The 18,841-nt window shown below is 46.1% G+C and overlaps 1 protein-coding gene across 4 annotated transcripts in view; it reads left to right on the top strand.

Moving 5' to 3' along the window:
- DLG5 (discs large MAGUK scaffold protein 5) overlaps positions 1–18,841 on the top strand; it is a 1,132,805-nt gene that overhangs the window by 545,736 nt on the left and 568,228 nt on the right. For all 4 annotated transcript variants that reach the window (XM_085608570.1, XM_085608569.1, XM_085608568.1 and 1 more), the window contains one exon: positions 15,965–16,109. In XM_085608570.1, the coding sequence (XP_085464696.1) occupies positions 15,965–16,109 (145 nt within the window). The remainder of the gene's footprint in view (positions 1–15,964; positions 16,110–18,841) is intronic.

Genomic DNA, 18,841 nt, shown 5'->3' with positions numbered 1-18,841 from the left:
GAAAACGTCGACAGCTCCGTCGATGACGACTTCGTCGCCGACTACAATCTCGACGGCGATAGCTGCTTCGACGTCGACGACTAAAACATCATCGTCGAAGAAGGGTTTGTCGACGACGCCATCAGCGGGGAGTGGGGCGACGACCTCGTCGACGACTCCATCGACAGCGACTCCGTCGACCTCGTCAATGACCACCTCGTCGACGATAATACGTATTTACTCGTCGGCGAGAACTCCGTCGACGGGAGCTCCGTCGACGACGTCTTTTAAATCCCCAAAGGCTTCAACGATTTCATTGAAGTCCATTCCACCGTCGACGGGCTCGTCGACGATGAAGAAATCTTCAGATTTCACATGCTGGACAAAAATTTCTCTGCTTCCTCCATCAAATCTGCTAGAATTGCAGTCAGAGGATGAAGAGTCATCAGGAGTGGCTTATAGCCCTTCCCAGCTTCAGATAAAGAGTCAGGAAACGGATGAAGAAGAATATCAGGAGGTTCAAGGGGTGTTCTCATTCCAAGATCGTCCAGTGCATGATTCGAAAAGTCTTTTCAGCAATCATATGATTATGAGGATGAGGAAGAAGCACAGCCTGATGTGAGAGAAGAATCTGTCTCAATGCCAATTTCTCTGGTGACTGACTTGCGTCTCATGATCAACGACTATTACCGACGTTTTCCTGAAGCTAACGCCGCAGCCTTGAAGTCTTCAGCCGGTCCTACTCAAGTTCAAGTAACTCAACCTCCTCCCCTTTTTTCAGCGCAAAAGGTTCAATCTCCTCCAATTATTACAATCAGGGATGATTTAGCGGAGAGTGATGCAGAGCAACCAGAAGAAGGGGAACTCCTTCAGGAAAATCCAGTTGGGATAGAATGGGATCAGTACATTCTACCTACTACGCCGTCTCCATCACCATCGCCAGCAAACTCTCCTCCACAGGATATTGGAGGATTCCATGATATTATGGAGAAAGCCTCAAAGAGATTTGAACTCCCACTTCCAGTACAAGAAACTGAGTGTTTTCTCTACCATTTTAAAGAGGAATCAAGAAAATCCATCAGAGCGATTCCTATTATTGATCACATTTGGGACGAGGGATTGAAAATAATGAAGAATCCGGCCTCGGTTGTTGCCTCGGTACCCAGAATAGAGAAAAAATATCGAGCCCCAGAATCATCTCCAGCTTGCTTAATTGGGCATCCACGGCCAGAGTCTGTAGTGATGCAAGCTGCTCAAAGACAATCAAAAAACCCAGTTTCAACTTCTGCAGCCCCTCATGATAAGGAAGGAAGATGAATGGATGGTGCGGAGAAGCGCTTTGCTGTAATGGCAGCAGCTTCCATTAGAGCTGCAAATGCTTTAGCTCTCATCAGTAGGTATAATAGACAGATGGGGTCAGATATAGCACCTTTGTTGGCCCATCTATTGGAGGATAAGAAGGAAGAAGCGGACGCCCTTTTACAAGATGGGGCTAGGGCGGCATCTGAATCCATAGATATTGCAATGGATAGGTGTTCTGTAGCATTCAGGCAAATGGCGGGTGCAGTGGCCCTCCGAAGGCACGGATGGCGTAAAGCCACTTCTTTTAGACCGGAAGTCCAAGCGAAAATAGTTGACATGCCGTTCGACGTAAAAATCTCTTTGGAAAACATGTTGATGATGCTCTCCAAAGTATCAAAGCTGACACAGACATTGCGCGAGCGTTGGGCTCTCTGCAGCAGGGCTGGTTCCAGTCCTTTCGGAAGAGAGGGACTAGAGGACAATACAATCAAAGATCCTCGCATCAGTCCAGCAGATACCAGCCATACAGTCAGCAGGGGTATCGTCAGTTTTCAAGTAACCAACAATTTCGATCCTCTAACATCCCATATCGGCAGCAGTCCAAAGGGAAGTCTACTGCGAGAGGTAAATTGCAACAATCTAATAGACGAGAGTGACTCTGTCAAAGCGCCCGCCACATGCTCAGACCTCAAGGATCATTACCTTTCTCTCTTTTATCAGGAATGGCTGGCGATAACAGACAGATAGGTACTGGACGTGATGCATCAAGGCCATACCCTGGAATTCATACAGAAGCCTCCAAATCACCCTCCTGTTCACAGGAAGCAAGAACACCCATCATCCCTCAAGGCGGAAATGTTATCCCTTTAACAAAAAGAGGCAATAGAAGAGGTTCCGCGTCTTCAACGAGGGAAAGGCTGTTATTCGCATTTATTTTAAATAAAGATAAAAGACACATCGAAATGGAGGCAGGTATTGGACCTGAGAGGTTTGAACAAATTCATCAAAAAGATATCTTTTCGTATGCTATCCCTGCAAGAAATAGTCCTACTTCTCTGCAAAGGAGATTACATGGCATCCCTGGACCTTTTAGATGCTTATTTTCACATCCCGATTCATATAAATCACAGAAAGTTTCTAAGTTTCATGGTGGCGGGGCGCCACTACCAGTTCAAAGTCTTGCCATTCGACCTGAAGTCGGCGCCAAGGGTCTTTACGAAATGTATGGCGCCAGTAGCAGCACACCTGAGACTTCAAGGTCACCAAATTTTCCCATAGCTGGACGATTGGCTCATAAAAGGTACTTCGTTCCAGGAAACCCAGCGCTCTCTGCAATGTTGCATGGATCTCTTCAGTCGTCTGGGTCAAAGGATCAATCTAGAAAAGTCGTACCTCATGCCATCTCAGTCCCTTCAATTTCTGGGAGCGATGCTTCGCACAAAGGAAGCAAAAGATTATCCTTCAGAAGAGCGTACTCAGAAAATCATAAGCCTAGTGTCGCATCTACAAACAAAAAAGGGATTTTCTGTGTGAATCTACAAATCCTTATTGGGGATGATGTCTTCTTGTATCCCCTTACTTCCCAATTGCAGACTGCACATGAGGCCTCTTCAAGAGCTCCTAGACAAACAATGGATTCAATCTCAAGGGTCCTTCGAAGATCAGATCTTTATCACTCCTCAGATCCAAAAGGCCCTGTCACGGTGGAAAATCAGAAAACATTTGACAGAAGGTCTACTCTTCGAACCTCAGCATCACAGCTATGTTATGATGACAGATGCATCGCTAAAAGGTTAGGGAGCACATCTCCAAGACCTCGAAATACATGGTCATTGGTCAGACCACGAAGCTCAGCTTCACATCAACCTGCTAGAGCTAAAGGCAGTTTTCTTGCGATTACAAGCATTTCTCCCCAGAATTAACGATTCAGCAGTACTTGTCAAAACAGACAGTACAACATCAATGTTTTACCTATTAAAACAAGGGGGTACAAAGTCAAAACTCCTGTCGAAACAAGTGCAAGAGATTTGGAGGTGGTTACTGCTTCACATCTCACTTCAGGTCCAGCATGTTCCAGGCGTGAACAACACAAGAGCAGATGTCCTGAGCAGATCATCCAGTGTTTCTCATGAGTGGGAATTGGATCAAAGTCAGCTTCTCAGAGTATTTAGTATATGGGGCACCCCATCGCTGGATCTGTTCGCGAACCACCACAACTCAAAATGCAAACACTTTGCAAGCAGGTTTCTGCAAAAGGGATCGTGGGGCAATGCACTACAGAGGTGCTGGACAGGGATGTTCGCGTACGCATTCCCTCCATTTCCTCTGATATCAAAAGTGTTACGGAAGATGAAATCGGAACCGTGCCACTTGATTCTTATAGCCCCGGCATGGCCGAGACAAGCTTGGTTCTCAGAACTTCTAAAGTTATCAGTGGCACCCAGAATACAGTTCCCATTAGTGCAGGACCTAATCACTATGAACGAAGGTCAAATTCTCCACCCAAATTTGAAATCGCTGAACTTGTCAGCTTGGAACCTCACGAACATGAATTCCAATCTTTAAATATTTCGCAGGAATGCCGAGATATTCTTTCACGATCTCGGGCAGTCTCTACGAATAAAACATATACGGCAAAATGGAAGAGATTTTGTCAATGGTGTGCAACTAAAAATCTGCATCCCTTTAACGCCTCTTCAGAGCAAATTCTTCTGTATCTTTTAAATGTGGCTAAATCAGGACTTTCACATACGTCTATAAAATTGCATTTGGCCGCTATCTCAAGATATAGGAGAGTTCCTAACCATCCATCTCTTTGGTCACAAAGAGTGATAAAAGAATTTCTCAAAAGGCTCTTCAGAGTGTTTCCACCGGTGCAACGCCCTATAGTCTCTTGGCAGCTTAATACGGTTCTTACGCAGCTCATGAAACCGCCGTTTGAACCAGTACATAAAGTGGATTTACAGTTTATTTCATGGAAAACAGCCTTACTGTTAGCTCTCACGTCAGCAAGAAGGGTCAGCGAAATTCAAGCCTTCTCAATTGCAGAACCTTTTCTTCAATTCCGACCGGATAAGAGTTATCCTTAGAACTAATCCAAAGTTCATTCCTAAGGTCCCATCCAATTTTCATCTGAATGAGCCTGTAGTGTTACCTACTTTCTTTAGAGATCCATCTTCATCTGCGGAAAGAGCCCTACACTCTCTAGATATTAAACGATGTTTAAAATTCTACATTGATAAAACGAAATCTTTCAGGAAAACAAACCAACTTTTTGTGGCTTTTTCCGGTCACAGAAAAGGTTTGTCGCTGTCCAGATCTAGCATTTCGAGATGGATAACTTTGGCCATTTCCTTGTGTCATGTCAAAGCTGGAAAACCTCTACAATCCAGGGTGCACGCGCATTCTACGAGAAAGATGGCAACTTCGACGGCTCTGTTTGCAGGAGTGTCTCTGCCAGACATTTGCAGGGCAGCGACGTGGAAATGCGCACACCTTCACTAGACACTATTGTCTAGACACAGCATGGAAAAAGGATGCAGCAGTGGGACAAGCAGTTCTACGCCATTTATTTCAATAAGGTATTTATCAAGATATATATATTTGTTCTGGTATACATATTGCAAATATATCTATGTCTATTTAACTATTTATTTTCTTGCAATATTTGAATACTATCTTGGCATTAGTATACTTATAAGATTGTTAATATTCTGGAAAGAGCTCGCAGAGAATATGGGGTTCTATCCTGGAAACGCAGTTTGGTACAAGTACTGCTCGCTATTCTGATACAAGCATGTGAATTTATGAAAGATTCCATACTGGAGAAAAAATTAGTTACTTACATGTACACTATGGTTCTCCAGTATTATCTTTCATAGATTCACATGTGGCCCGCCCACCTCGCCGTTTCTCAGGTAGAGCCTTTTTATCTCTAGTTATATCCTTGTCTCACTTGGGTCTGGAAATCTGAGGTATGATGGCTCTGCTGAGGAGTGTGATGTGAGGGCTAGCAGCTGATTGGCTGAGTTTTGGACCAAATAATGATGATGATTGGTTACCAAATAATGTGATTCCATATAAGATTTTTCTATGGAGTTTTTCTTGTACTGCTATGGTCATTCTGTTACCGTGAGACTCCCACCATGACGGCGGGGAAGATACAAGCATGTGAATCTATGAAAGATAATACTGGAGACCCATAGTGTACAGGTAAGTAACTAGTTTTTACTTCTCGAAGGTGGTCATGCAGAGTTTGGCAGCCTTTGGGCCGAAGCTGCAGCCCATTGCGACAACCTTTGTCTGAAAAAAAAGCTCTTTACGAAATATAAATAAGTTGTTTACGCCAGAAGTCATGTCTGTGGCACCTATATAGGTGCCCCGTAGGCGCACTGACATCAGTTCTTCTCTTTCCGTGCCAGCCAGCCTGCGATGATCCGGAGAAGAGCTACCCCTCAGTCATCTTTCAAAAGGATTTTTTTTACATTTTGTAAAGAAATTTTGATGTTTTTCCTCCTGGTGTGAGCTAAATATGTGATCCGGAAAGACCAGTTTCAAGCTCTGCAGAGCCTGTCACCATCCAATGTCCGGGATGGACCTGCACCTTGTCGGTCTGTGGTGTCTCGAGCAAGACCACAATACAAAGTCGCGCTCCGAAGGCTTTGAGGGAGTGATCCCTGAAGCTCATGGATGCCTGGCATGCGACTCCGCGAAAATCAAGGTTGCATGCTAGGAGAAGGTCCTGGGACCGTTTGCGGAGCCAGAAATTGTTATCGTCCCACTCAAAGTCCTCTAGTGTTTCAGGTAGGAGGGACAAGAAGAAGAGTAAGAAGTCGAAGTGGTCTTTGACTTTTCGTTCCGTTGGACAACGCGACAAGGGGGCATCGGCTCACGAGGCCTGGTTCTTCGGAGCCTATGCCTGAGCCGACTTCATGCCTTCCTAACTTTCGGGGAGCGACTCGCGCTTAACTCAAAATTTTATGAGGCCATGCATCTCATATTTGGGCAGCCCGACCCCTTTGATGTGCTTTTGAGTCCTGCAGGGTCGGAGTGGGGTCCCATCTGGTTGCACACTGGCGAGCTCCCAGGGATCCATTGCTGGAACCGGGCCAAAGATGGTTGTGCCATCTCGACTTTCCACGGCCCGATGCAGACTCTCCTGGTGGTGCCATCCCCATTGTGATCTCTGACACAGAGCCGGATGGGCATCACTCGACTGCGACGCTAACCGGACATTTGCTTCCTAGACCTAAGCCTGAGCCCTATTCCCATGGGCTAGGACTCGGGGAGGACTGAGATGTGTCTCTGAACCCTGCAGAATATCAGCTACAGGAAGCCAAACGTAATATGGACTAGTCTGAGGAACTTGGTGACACTAGTGGATTAAATACTTCTCCAGATTCTGGTATGCTTTCTCCCCCTACTGTTGCTATGGAGGAGGAAGCCTCATACACAGTGGTGGTACGGAGGAGGGGCTGAGGTCCCTTGACCTTCAGTTGCCCTTGGTGACAGTCAAGACCAACATCTGAGGTTGGACTCTTTGGTGTAGAAAGTGTTTTCTTCCGCCAGTCTAGCATTGTGGTCTGTGATCACCAGATGCCTTTACTCCTACACTCTGGTGGACATGGACGCGCAAGTGCTACCGCAGGTCCTGGATGAGGCATGAGGCACCAGGCTGTTGCCGAGAGGAGAGACGCAGCAAAATTAACAAATTTGCTGTGGATTGGATTTGACCGACTCACTGGGCAGAGCAATTTCATGGACAGGGGCCCTGAGGCGCCATGTCTGGTTGAAGACAACTGGCTTTTCGGGGGATGTCCAGGCTTCCCTTATGGACATGCCCTAAGATGACACCGTCTCTTTGAAGACCAGGCAGATTGAGTGGTGGAACGCTTTAAGCACTCGCGGTCCACGACCAAGTACTTGGGCCTCTTTGCAGCCTTGCGTCATCCCCAATCTGTCTTTAGTTCCTTTCCTGGCTATGGAAGGGGTTTCCATCCTCTACAGTTTTCTCCCAGCCTTCAAGCCAAAAATTCTTTCCCTGCCTCTGTGTGGATGAGAGCGTGGTACACACAAACCTAGTGGGTCAGGTAGCCAGTGGTCTGGTCTGTCCACCACCCCCTTGGCAGCTTCAAACTCCAAGTCCTCCTAATCTGCCCCTTTATGATCAATGAAATCCAGTTGGTGGCAGGATTCTCCATCACCTGCCCCACTGGCTGTCCATAACATCGGACATGTGGGTCTTGCAGATTATTCAAAGGGGCTACTCCCTCCCCTTGAGGTGCCACCACCTCACGACCGTGGGTCCCGTGCTCACTGTGCCACTGGATTCAAGCTAGCCCGGCTGATAAGGATGGAGTGATACCCCAAAACCGGTCCCAGGATGTATGTTGCCAATCCAGGGAGGACCGGGTACTTAGCAGTTCGAGACAGACTGTTTCTATGGGGAGCAGGGTTAAGACTTATTTGCATATGGGTAGGCCCAAATTGGAATGGAATGTTAAGCAAAAGAACAATGGATTTAGGCCCAGGTCTCTCGACTGGGGGTGAATGATTGACAGTGTTAAGCATACCATTCATCCTCTTATTTGAGTTGCTATAGTTGCCCATAGTGGGAAGGGTATGCCCAGACGTGGGTCCCGCGCTCACTATGCCATTGGATTCAAGCTAGCCTGGCTGATGAGGGTGATATCCAGCAACCCGTCCCAGGATGCTTGTTTCCGGTCCAGGGAGGACCTGACCTGACAGTTAGGGCTGGACTGTTCCCATGAGGAGCAGGGTCAAGACTGATTTGCATATGGCAGGGTCTAAATTGAAATGGCATGGTGAGCAAAAAAATAAAAAAACTAATTTAGGCCCAGATCTCTGAACTGGGGGTGAATGTTTGACAATGTTCAGCATTCTGTCCATCTTTTTGTGTTCACTCTCACAGGAGCTGTGCGGCTACCTCGCCCACTTCTTCCACGACAAGATTGCAACCATAAACAGAAACTTTGAACCCCAACCAACACCTACGAACTTCCTCGACAGATACGCCACCACAGTACCCGACATGAACCACACACTGACCACCTGAAAAATCCTCTCCACCCAGGACACCACCTCCACCATGCAATACATCCACTCGGGAGCTCCCACAGACCCATGCTCTTACCACATCATCAACCTCGGAAACCAAAACATCGTCTAAGAACCATGAAAGACTCCATCACATCGGCATCGAACGGGTGCGCTCCGATGGATCACCTCCTTGCTCACCGGAAAAGCCCACAGGATCCATCTCCCACCTTTCACCTCTGAATCAAAGGAAGATCACCTGTGGTGTCTCCCAGGTCTCATCCCCATATTCTTCAATGTATATGACCCCGCTAGCCAACATAGTCAGATCCCACGGTCTTAACATAATTTCCTACGCAGACAACACACACAACTCATCCTCTCAATTACCGACGACCCCGCTACCGGCACCAGAACGAACTTCCACAGATGCATGACAAATGTTGCCGACTGGATGAAGAACTGCCTGCAGCTGAACCCACACAAGATGGAAATACTGATCTTCGGCAACAGCAGCAACACATGGAACGATCCCTAGTGCCCATCAGACCTAGGACCCTCACCCACTCCCTCCAAGCATGCCAGAAACCTTAGAATCATTATTGACAACAAGCTCACCATGAAATCACAGATCAACAGTCTCCTCAGTCTGCTTGCTCACTCTGTGCATGCTACGTAAGATCTTCAAGTGGCTACCCCAACACACGAGACACACTGTGACACAAGTCCTCATCACCAGCCGACTGGACTACGGTAATGCCGTCTACATAGGAATCACCACACACCTTCTATGGAGACTTCAGACCTTACAGAAATCTGCAGCCAGGCTCATCCTCCGCCCTCCCAGACAAACCCACATCACACAACACTTCAGGAAACTTCACTGTCTCCCCATACAGAAGAGATGCCAATTCAAGCTGCTGACCCACTCACACAATGCTCTACAGTCATGGACCTGTCTACATTCACCACCGCCTGAACTTTCACTTACCATCGAAAAGACTACACTCCAACTCCCTTTCATTTGCTCACACTTTCTGCATCTACCGATGCAGAAGTGGAGGACGTTCCTTCTCCCACATCGCAGCAAAGACCTGGAAGAGCCTCCCCACACACTTCTGAACCATCACCTCACTTCTGGAATTCCGAATGGCCCTCAAGACCTGGCTGTTCGAATAAGCCTCCAGGGCCTGCAAACACCTGGATACCCTATAGGGAGGATAAGCCGCACTTTATAAATCCTGATCGATTGATTGCTTGCCATACCTGATAGGTTTCCCCAGATTGCTCAGCATCACAATATTTTATTTGTGTTGTATACGTTGTATGTAAATGGAGAATAAGCACAATAGGGAAGGCTTAAAAGAGTTCCACAGAAATTAAGTTCAATGGAGGATTTCATGGATAGCAGCTGGCTAATGACCTCTTCAATTTACTCCACATGAAGCCCTTCTCCAGTGAGTTTCTATTTCAGATAGTTTAGTCCTAAGAACTAAACTCTGGATCGGAGAGCTCGGAGGACCATGGCTCGCTCGTTGACAGCAATCCCCGACGAAATCTTCCAAGAGGGCGTCGATGTACCGGAGCCGGAGCGGATTGAAGAAGGCCTTGTTAGCGCTTCTGAAGCAGATGACTCCGACGTCAAAGAAATCCCTCCGGCGCAGAGGGTCGTAAGTAAAGGCGTTGACCCCGACCCCCTCCTTACAAAAAAGGCTTCGGTCACACCTTCGCCTTCGGGCCCAGGTGCACACTGGCACACCGCTTCCCACGCCCCGCCCTCGAGCCTGGCAAAGAAGCCTACCAAGCCTTCAGGCGACTCTGGCTTGAGTCAGCCTGCGTCCGGTGCCGAAACTCAATCTTCGGCACTGAAAAAGAAAACACCCTCCTCCTCCGTGTCGACCGCTGCTTCCACCTCAAAGCCCTCGACATCGAAAACAACAAGCACCGACCCGTTGGCACTGAAAAAACACTCTGAGCCAACCAAGAAGCCACTCCCCAAGAGTTCGGACTCAAACTCTTCGGAGCCGAAAAAATCATCGGGACCGAAAAAACATACAGAGACTGCAAAACACAGATCCAAACCCAAGGACACTCCGGCCGGAGCCGGTACCGGAAAAGCCCACGGAACCGAAACACTCGGTGCCGAAAAACCAACCTTCATCAGAAGAGCTTTTTCGACCAGACCCTGCACAAAAAACTCTGGTTAAAGACCCTAAAACTGGTCAATTGACACTAAGCTCCAGGAAAAGACCACTGGACAAGCCTACACCTGCTCAACCACCTAAGAAGAGGGACATTGCTACATCCCCTCTTAGAGTCCCTTCTCCTCCTACACCACCCCCTCCTCCCCCTCCCCCGCCACCTCATTCTCCTACACCATCTCCTACACCAGTAGACGATGATGACACGGGGGGGGGGGTGCGGACGATGTGCCACTAGGGGATCCCAGCCCACCTGGTTCCCTTGACTATTGGGATGACTATAATACACCTGATGTCCCTAATCTCCCGCAAGACGACATCTACCCCTCTAGCCCTTCTCCACCAGAGGACACCATGGGCTTTAATCAGCTCGTACACCGAGCTGCCCAGTACAACAGGGTCGACCTACACACGCACCCCGTCGAGGAGGACTTCTTGTTGGACACTTTCGACACCACACAAAGGTCAACATCTACTTTACCCATGCTCAAAGGAGTTATTAACAATGCTCCTGATGTATTCAAAGATCCTGTTAGGGCTCGAGTCATCAACCCTTGCATAGAAAAAAAAATACAAAGCTGCCCCTACATACCCAGCTTACATTAAGGGCCCTGTTCCATTAGACTCCATGGTGGTATCCAATGCCAGGAAGAGAGCTAACTCTCAGACATCAGGTGACGCAGCCCCACCTAATAAAGAGTCTAAACTCTTGGACGCCTCCGGCAAGAGGACAGCCTCACAAGCGGCTACCATATGGCGCATCACCAACACTCTGGCCCTGCTAGCCAGATATGATAGGGCACATTATGACGAGTTAGAGTCCCTATTGTAACACCTCCCGGAAAATATAAAAACAAAGCCAACGACCTCATACAGGAGGGTAAACTAATAACCAATACCTCCATTTGTTGCGCTCTCGATGTGGCAGATACCGCCTCCAGAGCTGTAAATACCTGTGTCCTTTTGTGTAGGCACGCTTGGCTACGCATTTCAGGCTTTAAGCCTGAGGTACAAAGTTCGATCCTCAACCAACCATTCGACCAAGAGCACCTCTTTGGCCCTGATGTAGACTCCTCCCTGGAGAAAATGAAAAAGGACACAAACACAGCCAAGTCAGTGGGAGCCTTGCAATCGCAAGCTCCCAGACGTTCTTTTCGTCGCTCCTCCTACAGAGGCTACTCCAGAGGCTACTCATCAGACAACCCTTCCACCTCTTACAAGGCTTCCACCTAGTCAACCTTCACCAGAGGTTACCAGAGAGGAGGTTACAGAGGTAACAATAACAAGAGCAGAGGCAAGACTAACAACACCCGCTCTGCCTCCACCCCTACCCAATGACTTCCCTCTGCTTCCCCCGGGCTATTCCACTCCTGTCGGGGGAAGACTACAACAGTTCCTTCCTGTCTGGACCAACATCACCACAGACAGGTGGGTGCGACAGATAGTTCAATCAGGTTACTTACCTCTACCCCCCCCCCCCCCCAAACATACCGCCCAAACAGGGTCCAATATTACAAGAACATCTATCACTGCTAAAGCAGCAGGTAATCTCCCTTCTACAAAAAAATGCAATAGAACTGGTTCCCCTGCGCCAACAAAACACGGGAGTCTACTCCCTGTATTTTCTCATACCAAAGAAGGATGGCTCTCTGAGACCTATTTTAGACCTCAGACCCCTAAACCTATACATACATTCAGACCATTTCCACATGGTCACACTTCAGCAGGTCCTTCCTCTTCTTTCACAAGGCGACTTCCTTGCTACCATAGATCTCAAGGACGCCTACTTCCATATTGCCATTCACACAGCTCACAGGAAGTATCTCAGGTTTGTAGTGGACGGGCAGCACTATCAATTCAAAGAGCTCCCGTTCTAAGTCACAACAGCACCAAGGGAATTCACCAAGTGCCTAGCGGTAGTTGCAGCCCACTTAAGAAGACAGCAAATTCACGTCTTCCCATATCTCGACGACTGGCTCATAAAAGCCAGCTCATACAACCAGTGTGTACACCACACTTCTGCGACTATCCAACTACTCCACGACCTGGGGTTCACAGTAAACCACACCAAGTCTCATCTGCAACCATCCCACACACAACAATACCTCGGTGCCACCATAGACACCTCAAGAGCGCTAGCCTATCCCAGGATAGCAAGCATGCAGGCTCTCCTCCCCAAATTTCAACCTCAACACTCCCTTCCAGCTCGGATGTTCATGCAACTCATAGGGATGATGGCCTCTTGCACATTTATAGTGCCTCATGCAAGACTCCAGATGCGTCCACTACTAGAGTGCTTAGCATGCCAATGGAACCAGGCTTTAGGTCAGCTAACAGATCTGGTGTTGGTAGACGGTCGCACTCATCGCTCTCTGCAGTGGTGGAACACCAAAAACCTTTAAAAAGGGCAACCGTTCCTAGAGTCAGTTCCGCAAATTGTCATGACAGCGGGCGCATTGCTCCGGATGGAGAGCTCACCTATTACATCACACCAAGCAGGACAGATGGACACCTCAACAAAAGTTACTCCACATCAACCACCTGGAATTACTAGCCATATTCTTAGCCTTAAAAGCATTCCAAAAGCAAATATCAGGCAAAGCTGTCTTAGTCCGCACAGACAACATTACAGCCATGTGCTACATACAGAAACAAGGCGGGACACACTCTGCAGCTCTCTCAGCTAGCACAGAGCATATGGAGATGGGCTATACCACAGAATATATTTCTCCTAGCCCAACATGTCCCGGGAGTCCAAAACACCATAGCCGATATGTTAAGTCGTCAAACACAACAGAGCCACGAGTGGGAACTTCATCAGCAAGTTCTTCAGCCATTTTTTCAAATGTGGGCAACCACAGATGGACCTCTTCGCCACCCATAAAAACGCAAAATGCCCAAGCTTCGCCGCCAGATATCCACACACATTGTCCAAAGGCAATGCCATTTGGATGAATTGGTCAGGCAGATTTGCGTATGCTTTTCCGCCTCTCCCACTCATTCCACCGGTGGTGCGCAAACTACAGCAACACTCACTAACTCTCATTCTAGTTGCACCAACTTGGGCCTGACAACCGTGGTACACCACATTACTGGAACTGTTCGTAGCCCTGCACCAAAAATTGCACCTCTCACCACGCCTCTTAACCCAGAAACGTGGAGAGATCAGACACCCGGACCCAGCTCAGCTCAACCTTGAGATATGGCTCCTGAGGTCTTAGAGTTTGGTTTCCTTAATCTTCCCCCTGACTGTATGAACGTCATTAAAGAAGCTAGACGTCCCACCAGTAGAGCCTGCTATGCCGCCAAGTGGAAACAATTTGTGATATATTGTCATAACAACACCATCAATCCCCTAGAAGTATCTATCCAACACATCATAGGGTACATGCTACACCTCCAAAGGTGCAACTTAGGCTATACGTCTGTTGGACTGCACCTTGCTGCCATAACAGCATACCTATAAAATAGACAACACTAATCACTTTTCAGAGTACCTGCCATCAAAGCCTTTATGGAAGGCCTTAAAAGGATAATTCCTCCCAGAGTTCCACCCTCACCTGTGTGGAATTTAAACATCGTTCTCACAAGACTAATGGGCCCTCCTTTTGAACCTCTACATAAATGTGAACTACAATTCTTAACATGGAAAGTTGCTTTCCTAGTGGCCATTACTTCTCTTAGGAGAGTTAGTGAGCTACAAGCACTAACTATCCAAGAACCTTTTTTGCAAATCCATCATAATAAGGTTGTTCTACGAACTAATCCTAAATTTCTTCCAAAAGTAATTTCTCCCTTCCACCTCAATCAGTCTGTGGAGTTGCCCGTATTTTTCTCGCAACCGCAGACAGTCGCAGAAAGAGCTCTTCATACTTTAGATGTTAAAAGAGCATTGCTTTATTACATCGAGAGAACACAACCTTTTCGTAAGACCAAACAACTTTTTGTGTCTTTCTCACCACCACACAAGGCAACCCCATATCAAAGTCGGGGATAGCTAGATGGATTGTTAAATGCATACAAATCTGCTACCACAAAGCAAAACGTACTTTATCTGTTCCTCCGAAAGCCCACCCTACAGGAAAGATAGGGGCTTCTATGGCATTTTTAGGGAACATTCCCTTAGATGGTTTCTGCAGGGCAGCTCCATGTTCTACACCACACACATTCACAAAACACTATTGTGTAGATGTGCAAACAAAACAACAAGCTAGTGTGGGCCAGGCTGTTCTCAAAACACTATTTCAAACTACTGCAGCAGATACTGGTGGTCGCCGCTAAGGATGGGTACTGCTATACAATCTATGCTAAGTGTGTGATCTGCAGCTCATGCCTCGAACGGCAAATGCTACTTACCAGTATGCATCTGTTCTTGGCATGTAGAGCTGCAGATCCACACACGACCACCCGCCTCCCCGGCTACCTTTATCTGTTCCAGTACCATCTTATTTAGATACAGCATGCATGGGCATCTTTCCTGTTTCTTACAAAGCTCCATCATTTCCCTGCTGGCGAAAAACAATCTGTGGATGGAGCCGATGCCCATGCGCACTATGATCCAAAGGAGGAGTCACCTACCTCGTAACTTACAAAGACTTTTCCAGGATAAAAACAAGTGCAAACACCAGATGGCTAAGTGTGTGGATCTGCAGCTCTACATGCCAAGAACAGATGCATACTGGTAAGTCGCATTTGCCATTTGTTACCTACTAAGTGTGTTTCCTGCAGTATTAGTATATCCATGATATAGTGCCTTTCTGCCTCCTCCCCTCTCTAATACACGTTGGGCAGGATATTTACATTGCAGATGATAGTTTTTATTCCTACATACGATTGTCTAATTTACCTCTTAACAGTCAGTGCCATATCTGCATTCTGTTTACTATTTTGGTATGCTGACCTGCAAAGCTTATTTAATTCATGTTGGAATGTATCACGGTGGCAAAAACTGCGCTTTAGAATATCCCTTGGGTCTAATTAAGTGAGGGTCGAGTTGTATAGGTACTACTGGTACAAGAGTACCACAGACAATAAAATGTGCAAAATTCATAGTATTTACTCTGCAAGAGAGACAGTTACATAAAAAATACACAGCTTACATGTCCTTGTCCTGTATCAAAGTTTGGTCTGTTTCCTTCACTTTAGACATGCTCTTGTTTCTAATATTTACTGCAGAAAGCCTTGCCATGTACTTTGTGCCATTCTGAATACAATTGGTTTGTCCTCACAAGTTAGAATGAAAACTGGTACAGTGGTTTATATATTATTAATTTATTTAAATTCTTCCAGATATTTGAGAATTGAAACTTTAATTAATAAAGAGTGTGTTGCCGTTACCTTGACGTTTTTTTGTATAAAAGTATATTTGCCATGTAAATATTAATGTGGTCAAATGCTCCTGTTGATGCTATTTATCCTTTATAAAGGTACTGTACCGAGAAGTTTAGCACCATGTGCAGCTGTCACTGCAGTCCTGAGAAACCCTGTGTACACTGCTTGGAGTCACAGAGTCCATGGAAACAATTCCCCATCGGTGGCCAGTGAAGTTTACCATCAACATTTGCATTCCAGGTAATGTCGGCCTAGAAAAGTGCAGTTTCTAAATCACATATATTTGAAACTCTGAAATGCAAAAGCATCCCTCCTGCTCAGATTTGGTAATAGTGACTTATGGATACAGAGTTTCAGGCAGGGAAATTTAATCTATGTACATTTGTGGAAGTGTGGGGGAGAACTGGTAAGATCTTTCTTATCATTCTAAGACTTTTTATTGTTAAGAAAATGGAAATGTTGTGTAGGGCATTGCTTTCAAGTATGTGAGATATAAAGCAGTTGTAGTACAGGAATGTCTGCATTTTAATTATTCAGTGTGTTGGACTAATGAGTGGAAACAGCGGTGACTTTTGCATCTCTTGTGGTTTGAGAGAGACTCAAGCATTTTCTCTGCTTATGCTTTGAACATTGTGTGCTGCGGTGAGGGAAAAGGAGAGGTTTATATGTAATAAGTGGCAAGGTATTGAATCTTCTCTTCAGAGCTAGATTTCTCTGCTCCCTTTCCATAATATGTTTAATTTTATTTCTGACCTCTGTTTCAGCAACACCCTTAGTGTTTCTATTTGTTAATAATGCTGCAGGCTCTGATTTGCCTGTTATTGTTTCCAATAGTTGAGCAATAATGCCTTTCCTGACTATAATGATTGACTCCATGTGAAGCATATCTCAATATTGCTCACACAAGAATGGAAAGAGTAAACATCTAAACTCCAATATTAAATCAATTCTTGTTAGATAGCTGGCTAGTTTAGTGAATCAAAGTGACAAACTCTGCACATTTATATTATGGGTGTATCTTAGAGGAAGTCTACTCTGTACTACTTTCATGCCCCTCCCATGTCTTACTTACAGACATTACAGATACTGTTATTTAAGGAACTCTACTACTCACTCTCTACTACTCAGTCTATACTACTCTACTACTCTCTACTACTCACTCTACTAGTCTACTACTCACTCTCTACTGCTCACTCGCTACTCACTCTCTACTACTCTGTCTACTACTTTCTTCTACTCTCTACTACTACTCACTACTACACTCTACTACTCACTCTACTAATCTACTACTCTACTACTCACTCTCTACTATTCTCTACTACTCAATCTACTACTCTCTATCTACCACTCACTCTCTACTACTCACTCTACTACTCTCTACCACTCACTCTCTACTACTCTACTACTCACTCTCTACTACTCTACTACTCACTCTCTACTACTCTCTATTACTCAGTCTATACTACTCTACTACTCTCTACTACTCACTCTACTACTCACTCTCTACCACTCACTCTCTACTGCTCACTCTCTACTGCTCACTCGCTACTCACTCTCTACTACTCTGTCTACTACTCTCTACTACTACTCTCTACTACTCACTCTCTACTACTCTCTCTTTACTACTCTCTACTACTCTCTCTACTACTCTCTACCACTCACTCTACTACTCACTCTACTACTCACTCTCTACTACTACTCTCTCTATTACTCTCTCTACTACTCACTCTACTGCTCTCTACTACTAACTCGACTACTCTCTACTACTCACTCTACTATTCACTCTCTACTACTCTCTCTACTACTCTCTCTCTACTACTCTCCACTACTCGCTCTCTACTACTCTCTCTACTACTCACTCTCTACTACTCACTCTACTACTCTCTCTACTACTCTCTACTACTCATTCGCTACTACTCTACTACTACTCACTCTCTCCTACTCTCTACAACTCTGCTACTCACTCTACTACTCTACTACTCACTCTCTCTATTACTCACTGTCTACCACTCACTCTACTACTCTCTACTACTCACTCTCTACTACTCACTCTCTACTACTCTCTACTATTCACTCTCTACTACCCACTCTCCACTACTCGCTCTCTACTACTCGCTCTCTACTACTCGCTCTCTACTTACTACTCTACTACTACTCTCTACTACTCACTCTCTACTGCTCTCTACTACTCTACTACTCCCTCTCTACTACTCCCTCTCTACTACTCTCTCTCTATTACTCACTCTCTACCACTCACTCTACTACTCTCTACTACTCACTCTCTACTACTCACTCTCTACTACTCACTCTCTACTACTCGCTCTCCACTACTCGCTCTCCACTACTCGCTCTTCACTACTCGCTCTCTACTACTCACTCAACTACTCTACTACTACTCTCTCTACACTTCTCACTCTGCTACTCTACTGCTCTCTCTACTACTCACTCTCTACTACTCACTCTCTACTACTCTCTCTCTACTACTCTCTCTACTACTCTACTACTACTCTCTACTACTCACTCTCTACTACTCTCTCTACTACTCTCTCTACTACTCTCTCTACTACTCGCTCTCTACTACTCGCTCTCTACTACTCGCTCTCCACTACTCGCTCTCCACTACTCACTCAACTACTCTACTACTACTCTCTCTACACTTCTCACTTTACTACTCTACTGCTCTCTCTACTACTCACTCTCTACTACTCTCTCTACTACTCTCTCTACTACTCCCTCTACTACTCACTCTACTACTCACTCTAGTACTCTCTACTCCTCACTCTCTACTACTCTCTCTCTACTACTCTCTCTCTACTACTCTCTCTCTACTACTCTCTCTCTACTACTCTCTCTCTACTACTCTCTACTACTCACTCTCCACTACTCACTCGCTACTACTCGCTCTCATCTACTCTACTACTCACACTACTAATCACTCTCTACTACTCTACTACTCTCTCTTACTCTCTACT

Source organism: Triturus cristatus, chromosome 1_2 (genome assembly GCF_964204655.1).
Source record: "Triturus cristatus chromosome 1_2, aTriCri1.1, whole genome shotgun sequence".
NCBI classification, from domain to species: Eukaryota; Metazoa; Chordata; class Amphibia; order Caudata; family Salamandridae; genus Triturus; species Triturus cristatus.
The sequence above is the reverse complement of the archived record's forward strand: the minus strand, read 5'-3'. Positions and strand labels throughout refer to the sequence as shown.